General features: G+C 40.1%; 1 protein-coding gene across 2 annotated transcripts in view; it reads right to left on the bottom strand.

The window, feature by feature from the left end:
* Positions 1-15357, bottom strand: part of LOC137795085 (zeta-sarcoglycan-like) — a 296918-nt gene that overhangs the window by 42796 nt on the left and 238765 nt on the right. For both annotated transcript variants that reach the window (XM_068592345.1, XM_068592346.1), the window contains exons 5-6: positions 3638-3760; positions 26-98 (exon numbers count right to left, since the gene is read on the bottom strand). In XM_068592345.1, coding sequence (XP_068448446.1) covers positions 26-98; positions 3638-3760 — 196 coding nt within the window. The remainder of the gene's footprint in view (positions 1-25; positions 99-3637; positions 3761-15357) is intronic.

Raw genomic sequence — 15357 nt, 5'->3', positions numbered from 1 at the left:
ACACACCATCATTTAGAATACTTACTTGAGGTCTTGGAAAGGTTCTGCCCGTACATGTGATGTCTCTACAGAGTGGCTGAACACCACGCCTTCATTCCCTGTAGCAAGAGTAAGAGAGGAGGAAAGGAAGGGAAAAAAACACGTCAATCTTTTGTGTGAAAGCCTCCACACTATTGCATCATACCTCTACTGTTGGAGCTCAGGTAGACACTGAAAATGTATGTCACAATGTGTCTGTGCGTCATACAAATTATATTAGTATATATCAGTATTCCAGTAGCAATATACACATTCACGGCTTATGTTTTGTCTCTCACTAGAAGACAGTGTTGACTTGATTAAAGCAAAAAATCATCCATTTATGCATTATCCAAACAGCGTATCCTATTCAGGGGAGCTGGAGCTGATCCCAGCTGACATTGGGTGGAGGCAGGGTTCACCTGGACAGGTCACCAGTTTATCTCAGGGCACAAATAGAGACAGACAACCATTCATGCTCAGATTCACACCCATGTGCAATTTTAGAGTCCAATTAAACTGAGCTGCATGTATTTGAACTGTGGGAGGAAGCCAGAGAATCGGGAGGGAACCCCTGCTGCCACATCGAGAACATGCACACACAACACAGAAGGACCGCCTGGACTCAGGGATCAAACCCCGCCCCCTTTTGCTGTGAGCCAACAGTGCGAGCCACGACACCACCGGGTAGCCCTGGAAATAATCAAAGGCATAATCTTTCCCTAACCGTAACAAAGTATTTTAGGAGACTTTTAACTCCAGTTTAGTTGCCATTTTTTTGCTGATTCGGTTCAGGATTTATCTAAGTGGCATTACATTACACTCCCTCCAAGAGACACATTTGACTAATGCCGAGAAGTTGCATGCAGTAAGAACATAATTGTTGGTGGAAAAGGTTGGCTCTGATACAATGCAGTGTTTAACCCCCCCGTGTGCAGCAAGCACCCCTGCTTTAGCCTGCGGCCATGAACAGATGCTTCGGGGGGAAGTCATGGCACCTGCTGAGACTGTAGAAAGCGTGTTAGAACATCAACACTGCTAAAAAATTGAAACCGCACAAGAGAACTTTTCTCATTGGCAGGATTCAAAGATGCAGCTGTACAACCAAAGGACCACAACTAGGAGGTAACTGCTGCTACTATTAGTTGAAACGCAGTTTTCTGAGGTTTCTTTCTGAGGCCCACTGAACACTGCGCAAATGTGTGTCTGTGCAACTGCCAGCAGAAGGACGAGAACAAGCTCCCAGTTCTCCCGACAACAGAGATGGCAGTTAAAGGTGTGTGTGTGTGTGTGTGTGTGTGTGTGTGTGTGTGTGTGTGTGTAGCTACATTGGATTGCTTCTCTGCACAATGATGTTCCTCACTTTGTCAACCACCGGCCATGTTTATTCCAGTTCCTGACTGCGTTCCTTTTGGTTTCACTTCTATATTTACAATTGTCTGAGATGCTCTCCTGAGCACTGTGTACATGAAATGTTTATGAGCTGTCACAGGCGGCACCTGTTGTGGTACGCAATACCCGTAAAGTGTGTTCAAAGCGGAGCCAGTGCATGTGAAACCATCACCCACTGGCTTTATATTTTCATAAGTGGAAGTCACGAGTAAGTTGAAAATGTTTCCATCATCAGCCTTTACATAGAGATTAGTATCAGTGTTGCATTGTACACTCTATCAGTTGTAGTTTTATGGCTCCGGTGTCTCTCCGCTATATGAAATTAGTCCCAAAAGTAATAATCTCACTATCTGCACTTTCAGCACTCAGAGTCAAGGATGAGCGAGGATTTAAAGATCAAACACGACGAGACAGCTCCACCTTACAGGGTAACCACACACGCAGCGGAGGAGAGATAATGTTGTCGGCACTGGTTACAAACAGACTTGGTAGTGAGAGACACACTAACATACGGTGTGTTTTTTATTTTAGATGAGCTAGATTAGAGAATATCTGGGGGAGGAACAGAATCATCTGTAAAAGTGACAGATTTTCTTTTTAAATAAGAGCTGGGCAGTGGATATAATTCATGCTGATGTGGAGAGAAGTTCATTTGGATTCGGAAAAGTAACAGATATTTTAAGGTGTTGATTTTGAAAATGTAATTTGGTGTGGTATTTTGTTTCCTAATAGGAAAGTCTAATATTTTAATTAGGCATGAACGTGTTGATAATTGCATTCTTCACAATGTTCAGTTTCTTGAGCTCGATCAACATTACAGATAGACGACGGGGACATTTTTTTATAGTGTACACATCTACCCAGGGTGTGTGTATGTGTGTGTGTGTTTTGTATTTGTGAAAGTACATTGGGTAACAGCATTACTGATGTATTCAAACATGCACACAGATAAAGGCACACATAAACAAACACTTCCACTTGCTCACTAAAAAAGAAAGAATAAGTAAACGAGAGGAACAAAATATATATTATAGTGCACCAAAAGGCAATTTTCCTCTACCACTTCTTTTATTTTACTTAAATTGCTTTGTCTCTTTTTTTCCTCTGCAATTATGCTCACCTGGCTTTACTTAGACCTGTCATCTATTTGTCTCTTTTGGGCTTTTTTTCCTCTTTCTTTCTCTCTCCTAGTACCCACTGTATCTCTCACTCGTTCTAACCTTTTTTATTCTCGATTCAGCAAAAAAAAAAAAAAATGCTCCGCTTGCTGACCCGAGTCTTGTTTGGCTGCACTAATCAGGAGCACTCTCTTTAACAGCCTACAACTGTGTGTGTCTGTGTCTGTGTGTGTGTGTGTGTGTGTGTGTGTGTGTGTGCGTCCTCAAGTAACCTTATTACACAAATGAGTCTGAGGCCACTGTGTTCGTCCACCTCTGTATCAGCCCATTCATGAATCAGGAAACAAAAATCTGTTCCTCATGAACGTGGAAAAAAAGGGGCGTCAGCTTGTCCAGACTGTGACCTCTCCAGTGATCTATACTGTATGTGAATGTGTAGCTTCACCATGAGTTACTGTTTCACGCTGGTGTGATTGATATTGCCCTTTTAATCACAAATCAGACAGCGACAAGTCATGAGGATGTCGATGTCACGATTATCTGTCAGATATCTGGATGCAGAATTAATTTCACTTCAGTGAAGCATTCTGGGTGTCAGACAACGACCTGTCTCACTCTGCCTTATAGAGACATGAAAACGGCCTAAATCAAAGAGCTTATATCGCTAATATTAAAGACAAACAAACAAATGGCGTGTGTACATTCAGTGTTACTTAGTGTGACTTCTTAAGCTCTAACAAATGTGTTTTCCTCTTGATAAACGCCCATGTTTACTTGCGTATTTTTCATCCCTGCCTTTGTTGGCACGTTCCTGCACATCTTGGCGCGATACCACAACCTGCGGATCATCAAGTAGTGTGAAAACCACTGGCGGGACTTTGCATTGTGCGTCACCCACATGTGAGAGCATGTGAATCCTTGTGCATATGTATGAGATTAATAAAACTTGGGCCCACTCATAAATAAACAATGTTCTGCTGCATTACTAGAGGGCGAAAACTTCCCCGCGAACCTTCAAAGCAAAAGACAACCGCACTTACATAAACACCATGTTGGTCATTTTGTAAGTATAGTACAATTTGTGTTGTACTTTTTGTGCGTAGCCCTACCTGTGACTCTCAGTTTCTCGGTGCCGATGCTGATCTCCTCTTCATCTGCAGAGAACAGAACTCTCTCGCCATCTGTACTCCTCACCTCAAACCTTTGACACTGAGCCTCTACCATTTCCGAGCCTGTAAAAGTGGGAGAGAGAGAGAGAGAGAGACAGAGAGAGAGGGGCACCGGGTGAAGATTTATAACAGAGGAGCATTCAAGGCACATAAATGGGCCATCTGGTAGATGTTTCTATCAAAAGCTCCTCACAGAACCATTAGTGCACAAAGGTTTATGCTGAATGACCACTCAGGGATTTAAACTCGGAGCCCCGCATCTCAAAGTGTGGTCCTGCTGCGACACAGTACTAATATTGGGACCATTGCTGATGTGATATGTAGTCATTAGGGGCTTACAGAGAAAAATAATTTTGCCTGTGGAACACCATCGACAGAGACACCCCACTTATAATCCACAGAAAGCTGTTTGTTGGAATTGCTTTCTACTGAAGAAATGGTCAATATGAAAACTGTTCACCATGTTTCAGGAGGGCATATCTATTTCTATTCACTGAATGCTATTCCCTTCGCTTGCCGACACGTCAGAGGGAACATCTAAAAACATTAGCATACAAAACTAAAGTCTCCATGGCCACGTACTACTCGAGGTGGCTGATGGCCCTTGGTTATGTATAATCACATTCGCAGACGACACAACGGTCATCGGCCTCATCGGGAACGGCGGCGAGTCTGCTTACAGACGGGAGGTTGAACAGCTGGTCCTCTGGTGTGGTCAGAACCACCTGGAGCTGAACAAGTCCAAAACAGTGGAGATGACAGCACTGTGTCTGCGGTGGAGCCCTTCAGGTTTCTGGGTCCACGATCTCCCAGGACCTTAAGTGGGCCTCCAACAAGAAGGCCCAGCAGAGGCAGTACTTCCTGCGCCAGCTCAGAAGCTGCTGATCCTGTTTTACTCCGCCATCATCCAGTCTGTCCTCTGTTCCTTCACCACCGTGTGGTTTGGATCGGCCACCAAACAAGACAGAGCCAGACTGCAACGGATGATCAGGTCTGCAGAGAGAACTATTGGTTCCAGCCTGCCGTCCATCCTGGACGTGTACACCTCCAGTCAGGAAGCGGGCTGGAAAGATCACTGCAGACAAGCCGCTCCAAGCTGCTGCTTCTGTTTTCTTCAATGTCTTTTTCACATTTATCTTTTGCTTGAAAAAACAAATTGAACCAATTTGTAAACAAGTACGAAGAGCGGAAACTGGCGTCAAATTCCAAGTATGTGAAAATGTACATGGCCATGAAAGCTGATTCTGATCTGATCTTCTGATATTAGGAACATACAATAAATATTATTACAGATTATTATTACATAGATTGTTTTTAATCATGGAAACGGAACAGTGTATGGGTATGTTGTGTTACACACACACTAAAGATCCATTGTAAGCTGGGACCTTTAATAATTAAAAATCAACAGTCACACATGGCTATGTTGTGTTTAGAGTTTGTAAAGTCCCTGTAAAGCTTAAAATTCTAACTTTCACCTTCAATTTCATTTGTCTTTATGATATTGCCTGGAGGACAAAAAAAAACATCCTTTGAAGAGAAATGCAGGGTGTGACAAAGAAAATGCATGAATAATTGTTAAAGATATTTGGACAAATTTCACAGTGAATACAAAGGAAGTTATATTTCGGTTGGCAAGTTTCCGTAAAAAAAACATCAACTTTTGAGTGTGCATTTCCATTTTAATTAGACATCGTAAATAATGTGAAACGTGCCTGTTCTACAACACAAAGACATAAACAAAAAAAAAAGTTTAAAAAAAGATGGAGAAAATTGACTCATTATTTCCATTCTTAGAGAAACTACGTGGCTGTCGTCTTTGGTTGTCATAAAACATTGTAGATTAGTTACTGGTGCCTTTTCAAGAAAATGCTGGCAATGAGATAAAACATGTTTTTTTTTCAATAAATCGACTGACACAGTTGCCAAACTGACCAACAGTGGTCTTGAAAGGCAGTTTTCTCATTTTGTGATTTGGACTGGTAGGTGCTGCCATGCCAACGCTCCTGAGCCCTAAGAAAAGGATCTCCCTCCCTTTTTCCTCTTTCTTTTCCACTGTCTGGTCGTGCAGGCTATTACAAGTGTCAATTAGAAACCCAGAGTGCCTTGTCAGTAATAATCAAACTTTATTAGCAGCCATCAATCTGGGATTAAGATCTTTTTCTCATCTCTCTCTCTCTCTCTCTTTATCCTGTCTATCTCGCCCTCCTTAAGCCTCTCACTCCTTCAGCGACTGTGTGAAAAAGCAATTGACATTTGTGTTGTTAAAGGCTCACCCAGAAGCAAGGTGTGTGCATTTGCATTACAAATGTAAAAGCAGTGGGGGGGTTGACAGTTAGAGATGGGGGATATGAGGGGAGTAAGGATATAGGTGAGTGAGATAAACAAAAAAAAGAGGGTTTAAGTTTAAGAAGTAGCAATGAAAAGAAAGTGAAGCTGGTTTAATTTGGAGATGTGCTGTGCTGGTTGCTGTCACAGACATCGAGCTCCCTCTCTCTGGCTGCTCGGCTCAGCAGCCGCTCAGTGAAGATTTCCAACAGAGGTGGAGGTAAGCACATTGCCAAAGATTTGTTTTTCTTCTTCTCATCTTAGTCGAGGAGTGTACGAGATTCTGAAACAGCCGGAGATGTGTTCCCCCTCGATGATAGGGACAACTGCAAGAACATAGTTTGAAATGAAGGGGAAGTTGTTGCGTATCTGAAACATTTACTGTGTACATCAACTGAAAAAAAGCAGTAGCATCAGTCAAAGAGGTAATATAATATATGTGACTCTTTACATAAAGAGACAACTGCTGATGAAATGATCTGTTCTTTAACTACAGTTATATGACTCAATCTTTTCTTTGCACTGGGGCTGTAATGTGCAATTACTTAACAACCGTGCCTATGGCTTTAGCACTAAATTGAAATAAACCTGGTAAGAAAAAAAAAGGTTTATGGGATGAACAGCAAGCAATTTGGCCTTGATATGCGCTCACACCAGCAGCAACAAGATGAGGCAAAGTGGCCAGAAGTCATTTGTTTTATGGCGGAAACACCTGCGCTGAGCAGTTTTACTTCATGCAAATGAAGAGTGATGTGGTGTAGCGATGGAAAATTAAACGATAGATGTGATCCCTTTATGTTTTTTTAATGCTGTTAAACTTCTGTGGAGTTTAGTTCTAAATTGATGTGTCAGTCAGAATAAAGACTTATTATAGCCTCTGAAATGTTTGTTCTACGTGTCTTTTGGAAACCAGAGGACCCATGTATGGGTCTTCTTCTTTTGTTCCCTGTGTTCAAGTGGTCATATAAACCTCAAATGAGTTTTCCACACAAAAAAAATCCAAATCCGCAACAAAAAGCAAAAAAGCACTGCCAAACAAAGCTTTCAAATATTGGGAAGGTGTTTTAGTAAAATAACCGTGTCGTTCAGTTAAAAAACAGAAAAATAGAAGCCTCTGCCTTCAAAATAGTCCGCCGACAGAAAAGAAGAAGCTGCAGCCGTTTTGTGACTTTACAGGTAGAAAAATGAAGTTTACAAGGACATGGATTAATTTGTTAGATTCCCACAAGCTTTACGGTTACGTGGATGTGTTTGTCAGTGAAATCTGACTTTGCTAAGGGGAACTCATCACGAGTTTAGCAATATTTTACGTCGCTGCATCAAGTTCATGGAGTTACGTAAGTACTTACATTTAACAGTTACTTTATTCTTTTTTTAAATTTTTTACCCATATATGTATTCTCACAAGGGTTACAGTATTGTAGAAAAAAAAGAGAATTGTTTTCTCAAAAAATCAGGCACTGGGAGGCTCAGGATACAAAAGGTTATAACTGAGACCTGGTGAAAAGAATAAAGCATAAAAAGCAGGCAATATCAAGACGCTCTGCAGCAAACCTTATGCAAATTAGACACTTTGAAATGACGTAACTCCATTTTACACATTTAGTTGTCAGCAACACAAGAAGTGGTTTGTCGAATAATAACTATCTGATCATTTTGTTTTCATCTTGTTAGCAGGTAGCTAATGTTAATTCTGTGTGAATTAAGTGCTTTTGGGTCAATTAATTTGCCACTGCACACGTCTCTCCCACTGATAACAGCAAAGTAAATCTGCTGCCACCAATAACAACAGGAGTCCTCATTAGGCAGACATGTTAATTGATCCACTGATTTAAATAATCACTTCCTGACACAAGTGCCAACAGGATTGTTCGGTTATGATAACGCTTAAAGAATATCTCATTTCTGAAGGACAAGAAAGAAGAATTATCACGGTACACTGCATGTACACTTAGCTAAAGTCCTAAGTCTGATCGGAACTTTTTTTGCACCTCAAGTTAGGGACATGAGCTTGAGTCTGCTCAGGGTGCCCTGCAAGTACCACAAGCATTTACATGTTTAAACTATGGTGCTAGAGCACTGTGTTTTGGTTTATTACCCTTTCAAAAGACAAACAGTGCATTTAATTTGCCTCTTCATAAATGCCTGCTGTCACGTGTTCATTTCTGGTTCTTAGGGTTCACACAAAACCCTTGTTGGCAACTACAGCTCCATAAACATCCCGGCTCATTATAGCTGGTGAACTCAGTCGAGCCTTATATTACAATGAATATTGGTAATACATTCATCAGGTGGTCAGAGACATGGCTTTGAAATAAATACTGTTTTTTTTGTGTCTGCTGGATGTGTGACAAGCATGTTTGGATGGTCAAAGAGGTCAGGAGGTCTATACAGAGTTTCTATTACATGTTGGACGACCCATCAGTCAGTTTGGATGTTCAGGTTTACTGATTCACATCTACAACTGTTATCCACCAAAAGCATAATTTCCTAAACTCCCCTGGCCCGGTCGATCAGTTATGTATTTATAGGTTTCTTTCATCACGATTTTCAATTAACTGCCTCTGTTAAGATGAATAATATTCTTGTTCTTGCGTCTCAACTTCTGAATATGGTAAAAAAAAAAAAAATACATATATATATTTTATTAAACTTTTTACAAACTTTAATGGGATTCTTCATTTTGTATTCTATAATTAATGAAAAGAGGACATTGAGATGGTGCTATTTTTTACTACTGAACATTAAAGCATTGAGGCCATAGTAAAGTTATATGGGTTTACAATCCTGATTTTTTAATTCAAGAATTTAAATTAGGGCTTCTAGCAATGATGGGATATGACTCAATCCGACACATTAAAAGAGTTTCGGGGGATAGGTACAAAGAAAAGTGGGGCTTAGCCAATAAACAGTTTATGCATGGTTGATTTTCAGAAACAGGTCAAGATTAATTTAGTATTAAATTAAATCAGCGTGATTGTGCTTTCCCAGCACCCTCACCCCTCAGCATCCCGCTCTCACATTCCTGGAGATGAGAGATCACAAGAGTGGGTGAAATAGTATGTGACATTCAAGTAAATATTTGTTCTCTGCGCTCGTGTCGGGCCTTAAACCTGCTTTGCGTACATCCCTGGCCATGCTTATTTGCATATGTGAATGCTAATACAGTCTTCATCCAAAAAAACATTCTTAAATTAGGCAGGTTTAGTCCGTTGGCTATGTGGAGAGAGTCAACTATATTTTGTCCCATTTAAATTACTCTATAGTTTTTCTTGGGTAAAAAATGTGGCAATATGCTAAATGTAGCTTGAAGGCTTTTCAGTGAAATATGAGGTTGTATAACTCAAACTTTAGTCTTCTTGCATTGTGAGATGCAGATTTTATGACTGTTTTAAAGATTTTTCGGGCTGCTTTTAATGCTTGGCTGGATCTGGCCATTGGCTAAATCACTTTTCACCTTTTATGAATTGAGCACAGCCTGGGATCTCAAGGCAGGTCCCATTCAACAGATACAGTCTGGCCAAAACAGGTTAGGGGGACTTCAGGTCTCTTCAGAGTCAGCAAAATTTACTTTTTTTTTACTGGCGTCATAATAGCTGTCCAGACAGGATGAAGGGCATCTTCATGGCTCTACCGCTCCAAAAAATGTGTGCCTGTGACATACTCTGTCCTGCACTGTATTTTAGTGACTAAATGCATCGCTCTGCCTCGCGGGGTAACCAGGCATACTGTCACATATGGGTGTTACAGTCAATGTGAGCCTATATGTTCATACTCAGATTAATCACATTTCATCAAACAGTCACAAAGCCTACAGCTGCAAGGTGTGTACAGTGACATTTTAAGATTTTTATTTTAATATAGAGGTCATATTTAGTTTTCAAGATTAAAACAATATAGTGTTTCTCTGCATTTTTTGTAAGTGAAAAATGTGCCTTATCATACATACCAATATTCCCAATGAATACATGTATGCACCTTATAGACTGTCAATCTATAGCTTTACAGACTTTGTCTTTGGACATGCACATTGGACCTCATTCAAGAACATTTTCGTATACCTTGATGAAGGTGGCCGTGTCAGTTTCAACAAATACTTCTAACTTCAGATAACTATGCAAATGACAAGTGTAAACATGACAAATGACAACTGTGAATACATGAGTGTAAATTCACGACAACATTTAAATTGGCATATTTGACACCCCAAAATAATACAACTTAAGGCTAAGCTTTCAGCACAATATGTCCTATATTAAAGTCCTGCTTTTGCGATCCATTAAAGAAAGTATATAATTTTTACCAGCGTCAGCTGCAGCATTAACAGACCTGCTAAGGCAAAGGAAATGGGGGAAATAACGAGCGCTGTTAATGCTGCGTCACTTGAGGGCTGTACTGACGCTGAAATAAAGAAGAAATACTTCACAGGAAAAAAAAAACATCTCGCCACAGTAAGATAATCGATGACTGCGATGGGAGGGGTCACAATTTAATTTGTTAAAGCCAATATATAGCCAATAGACAATTTCAATTAATGGTGATATCGTTGGTTCGAAGACATTTAGAATTCAATTACCCTCAAATTTAAATTGCAGAGTCAAAAGGGTTTTTAATCTCAAAATTGGTTAAAAGTATTGAAATATGAAGACCTATTAGTGAAATAATTAGGTTTGGTTAAAAGCACACAAATTGCACATCACTTCTGTGACAGGTACCACAAAGAAAATTCAAAATATGAGAACATTGGTATGTGGAAAGTACCTTGGTGCATATGCCCACATATTCAAACTCGCTCACACATACGCACAATTACAGCTTGAGATATAACAGCGCTGAGGAACTCCCCTCCCTTCTCTCTGACAAGCACATGCACAAACCAAACAGTCAATCAACTGAATCACACACTAAAATACTTCAGGCAGGATTGCTTTCTTGAAAATAAAGTTTGCAGTGTTTGTTTTTTTTATTTCCATCAACTAAACTCGATGAGCAAACTCTCCGTTTGACTGTTTTGGCATTAAGCCTCTCTTTGGCTGTGCTCCAAAGGTCATCAACACATACACACACAGACCCACTTGCCAAAATGACTCTCCCACTAAATGATGTGACCACAAGGAAGGTTTATCATTCATGTATGCAAACTTTCTAATGCCTATGTGCATATCCATGTGTTTATTAATAAACATGCAGTCAAAAGCAATGACCGGAGCAAGGAATGAACAGAAAACAAGAGAAAAGGCTGTGTCCTCCTTGCGTACATTTTAGTAAGTAGTGATTGCAATGTACAACAACATTGATGGATAAGTGGAGAAAACTAATTTCTGTTCGTTTGTTTAATATTTACAGTTAAACTGTACATACTAATGGAAAATAACTTTCTATGTCAGGTGAATAATTTTGGCTTTGACTGGATTTCACTCACTAAACTTCCTGATTAGTTATTCAAACATGACGAGGCTTATCGGTGGATTAAGATGAGCATTCTGTTGAGTGAGTCAGGCTGATATGCTTGTCAGTTCCTCTCCTGTCTAGAATGTCAAATTCAATGAATATTCAAAAGCCCACTGGGCTCTTTTGTGTGTTCTGCAAGGGGAAATGTTCCTGAGGGGAAATTGTGCCAACCACATTACGCAACGCACGGTGCATGTGTAGACATTTTTAATGAAACGTTGAGTAAAATGGTTCTATTCCTCCTCTTTTTGTAAAAAAAATAACGTTTAATTCCCACTGAGCCAAAGCTTGTGTGCATTTAGTTCCACATTAGCTTGTGATTTTGAGAAGGAAACACGGTTTGGCAATGTGAAGAAATACAGCGTCCAGAAGCAAACATTTAAAGTGGAATGTACACAATGCTTAATTGTTTTATGTAAATATTTATAATAACTAGATCACAAAAGTATGTTGTAAACTCTTCCAAGATCACATTTTACAAAAATAGGATTGTGGTTATTAATTTGCTGCTAACTTAAAAATACTATGTTTTCAGCCTCATCGCATAATTTTTTTTCCCCAGTTCCTCCTTAAACCCAAGTGCACGTGTGTTTCAAATTTGAGAAGTCTCCCTGAAGGTGTTTCCTGAGATTTTAGGTTTGCAGACATGAGAAAAAAAGAAGAGAGTGGCCCACAGTCAGAACTCAACAACCCTCCTTCTTTGTGCATCAGAAACACCACACACCCACAGTTAAGGGTCAACTTATGGGCCAACTTGCTGAAAAATGACTTGACTGGCATTGAAAGTGAGCCTTTGTAACTTTGACAGATAAGTGCTGCACAGCATTGTTCAAGGAGCAGGGGAATAAATGAGACAGTGAAGAGGGCCAAATAGAAAGCAATTATTTTAGCCCTTTGAAAGTAAACAGCATGCAACACGACCATGATGCAATGGCAGGAAACAAGAGGGTCACTGCATCATTGTTTTTCTACCCATCAAATTCACAGCACACCTTTTAATCTCTTCAAGGTGTCTCTCAAAAGAAACAGACACAGATGAATGAGGAAACATATGTGAAATGAAGGAGAGGCACATGATGAGGAGAACGGGATAAACTGCAATGCAATGCACCTTTTTAATTCAACTTTTGAATTTTCCACAGGTGGGAAGGTGAGATTCATGCACTGAGGGACACAAATTATATATTTAGAGTTGATTACAGTCATTAATTTCATAAGGGAGGATAGAAGCAGACAGAGGGAGAGATACATGAGTGCTGTTTGTCATCTACATTAATCAACCTGATTTCTGGAGTCGGGGATGTGGGATGGAAGGATGTAGGGAAGATGAAATGGAAGGAGGTGCAGATGAAAAGACAGGTAAAGGTTGTGGCATGGAGCTCTACATATTCATAAGCCCCAAACACAAGCAAACAACCACTGTCAGCATTAACACAATTAGTGATTTATTGCCAGCTTAGGGCCTACTTTCAATGAAAACACACAAACCTGATTTGTTAAACAACATTTAATTGAATGTATTGCCCTTTATACATTAACTAATTCATTAGATCATTATATTTTTTCTAAAAAGGACATCTTTATGAAAGGTTTGATGCGATGCAACACATCTTGTACTGGGTATAATGCACATAACTACAGACAATTGTGGCTGTGATCAGATTGTTTTGAGTATTCTATCTCTGTGTTCGCTCATGCAAACATAATATCCTGGCACACAGTAACCAGCAAAAGTCTCCTCCTAATCATCAAAACATTTTCTAAAGGAGGAGAGGAGGAGGGGGGGCTGAAGCTTCAAACTAATCACAGAGGATATGATTAGACTAAATAATAAACTCTGATCTAGCTAAATATTTGGCCACAGAGCAGCATATATTAGAATGCATAGCATGAGGATTAACATTAAACTGGAAGCTGTCATGGTTTAAGTTTTGTTTCCTGTTTTATTTTGTAGTCTTGTGTCCCGTGTCCCTGCACTTCCTGCCCTGGTGATTGTCTGTCTCCCTGGTTCCTGATTGTTGATTCCCTGCACCTGTGCTGCCCTCATTGTGTCCACCTGTTGCTCGTTAACTCCTCTTGTATTTAAACCCCATTTGTCTTCTTGTCGGTTAGTACTGTGTAGCCTGTCTCGTCCTGTCGTTAGGCCTGTTTGTGCCATCCATGGTCAGTTTTTGGAGTACCCTTTTCCTTTTTTTGGAATCGATATTATTTGAAATGTTTATGGCTTTTGGGTGCTTCCTCCGTCCCCTTGACAGAAGCAGCACAACAAGCAAAGCCAAGGCCAACCTTTGGCAGCACATTCGAGATTAGGGACCACCAGTACAGTATCTCCCTTCGACATCGGTGCCCTCCGTGCTGCTCGACTCCCGTGTAGCATCTAACTCAGGTTTTCTGCAGTTCCCTTCCTGGAATTGTGAATAGTGCATACATTATATACTCAAGTGACCTATGGCAGGAATGCATTCCTGGTGCATTTCAAAAGCAAACACGTTGACTTCTGTGAACGCTGTGCAAGCGCTGCACTTTCGCCCAGTGTACTTGCTGTATTTCAAGTGGGGAATAACTGCAGCCGAAAGTTAATACATTTGACATGAGCTGCGGTTGATGTGTACTTCACAGTACACTACCATCTTATACTGTGACATGACTGAGGAAGGAGACATCAAATAAAGTATAAGGACAAGTGTCCCCACATGCATAGTAGAGAATCTGGAGTTCCCTTGTTGGAAGTTGCAGAACGTGTGGCTGAGGGTATATCTGATCGTTCAGGCCTTGCAGTGACTTACTGTACATGCCTCTGAACATAATTACGTTAGTATCCTGAAGTCATGGCAAATGCGAGCAGCAGGAGATAAAACATATTGCATTTACATACATTTTATGAATTGATCTTTTACCGTTGCAATAAAAGCTTCGTGTCAACTTACAGTACCTGCTTGTAGGCAGCAAGTGCATCAAATGGCTTTTGCAGAGTACAGATGATGTCTGACTGAACTTACTACATGAATGTTCATTGTACTCTTTTATTACCCTGCAAATCGCAATTACAAAGATTGATTTCACATATTACATTATTTGCAGTTATTGAAAGCCTCCTCTGGATATCAGCCTAGTACGTACAATGTCAAAGTAACATGGCACTAGTGCCTAAGGGGATGTAGTGGTGTACAAAATTGAATGTGAGTCTCGATGGGAGCTTGGGCATTCTATCCTTTTATCTAAAATGCACACTGTTATAAATGTTTGCTTTCCAAACATGCCTGAAGGAATACTGAGTCATTGCTCTGACCTTGGGGCAGATTCTTTAACTACGGTGCACTCTGAATTATTCATGGTTTTTTTCACACAGACAATGCAAAAGATGAAAATGCTAATCAATATTATTAGTGTGCCCCACAGAAAGCATTTTGTAAGCTCGCAATATTATTGGTTGTACATTTTAAACTGCCGTTTGGAAATACGAACATATAACTGTTTTCATATGCTTCTGGGGCAATTTGGTTGGTTTAGGTGTTTGGTCGCAAATTTAAGACTTATATAGGCCTAACACAACAACCTTTTTTATGTCCTGAAGATGTAATTTTGTGCAGATGTGAGGCTAGATCGTAAGAAAGACTGACAGTACATTGTTGCTTTATGGCAAACCATTAAAAGGATGTTTTCTGCTATCCCCACAATAAATATTCCATGCTCATGAACACACATAAAGTCTTCCTTATTGCCTTAAGGAGACTGTGTTCTTATTTGACTTGCGTCAACAAGCATGCATTTTCTGATGTTTTAATGTCCTTTTTATTAAACACAGAATGAAAAAACAGATGGTTACTGCACGGTCGTATAACGCCTTTCAATGCATAAACAGTAAACATAATCTTGTAGCT

The sequence above is a fragment of the Clinocottus analis genome, unplaced genomic scaffold (genome assembly GCF_023055335.1).
Source record: "Clinocottus analis isolate CAN_PGR_092001 unplaced genomic scaffold, fCliAna1.0.p SCAF_27, whole genome shotgun sequence".
Taxonomy (NCBI): Eukaryota; Metazoa; Chordata; class Actinopteri; order Perciformes; family Cottidae; genus Clinocottus; species Clinocottus analis.
The sequence above is the reverse complement of the archived record's forward strand: the minus strand, read 5'-3'. Positions and strand labels throughout refer to the sequence as shown.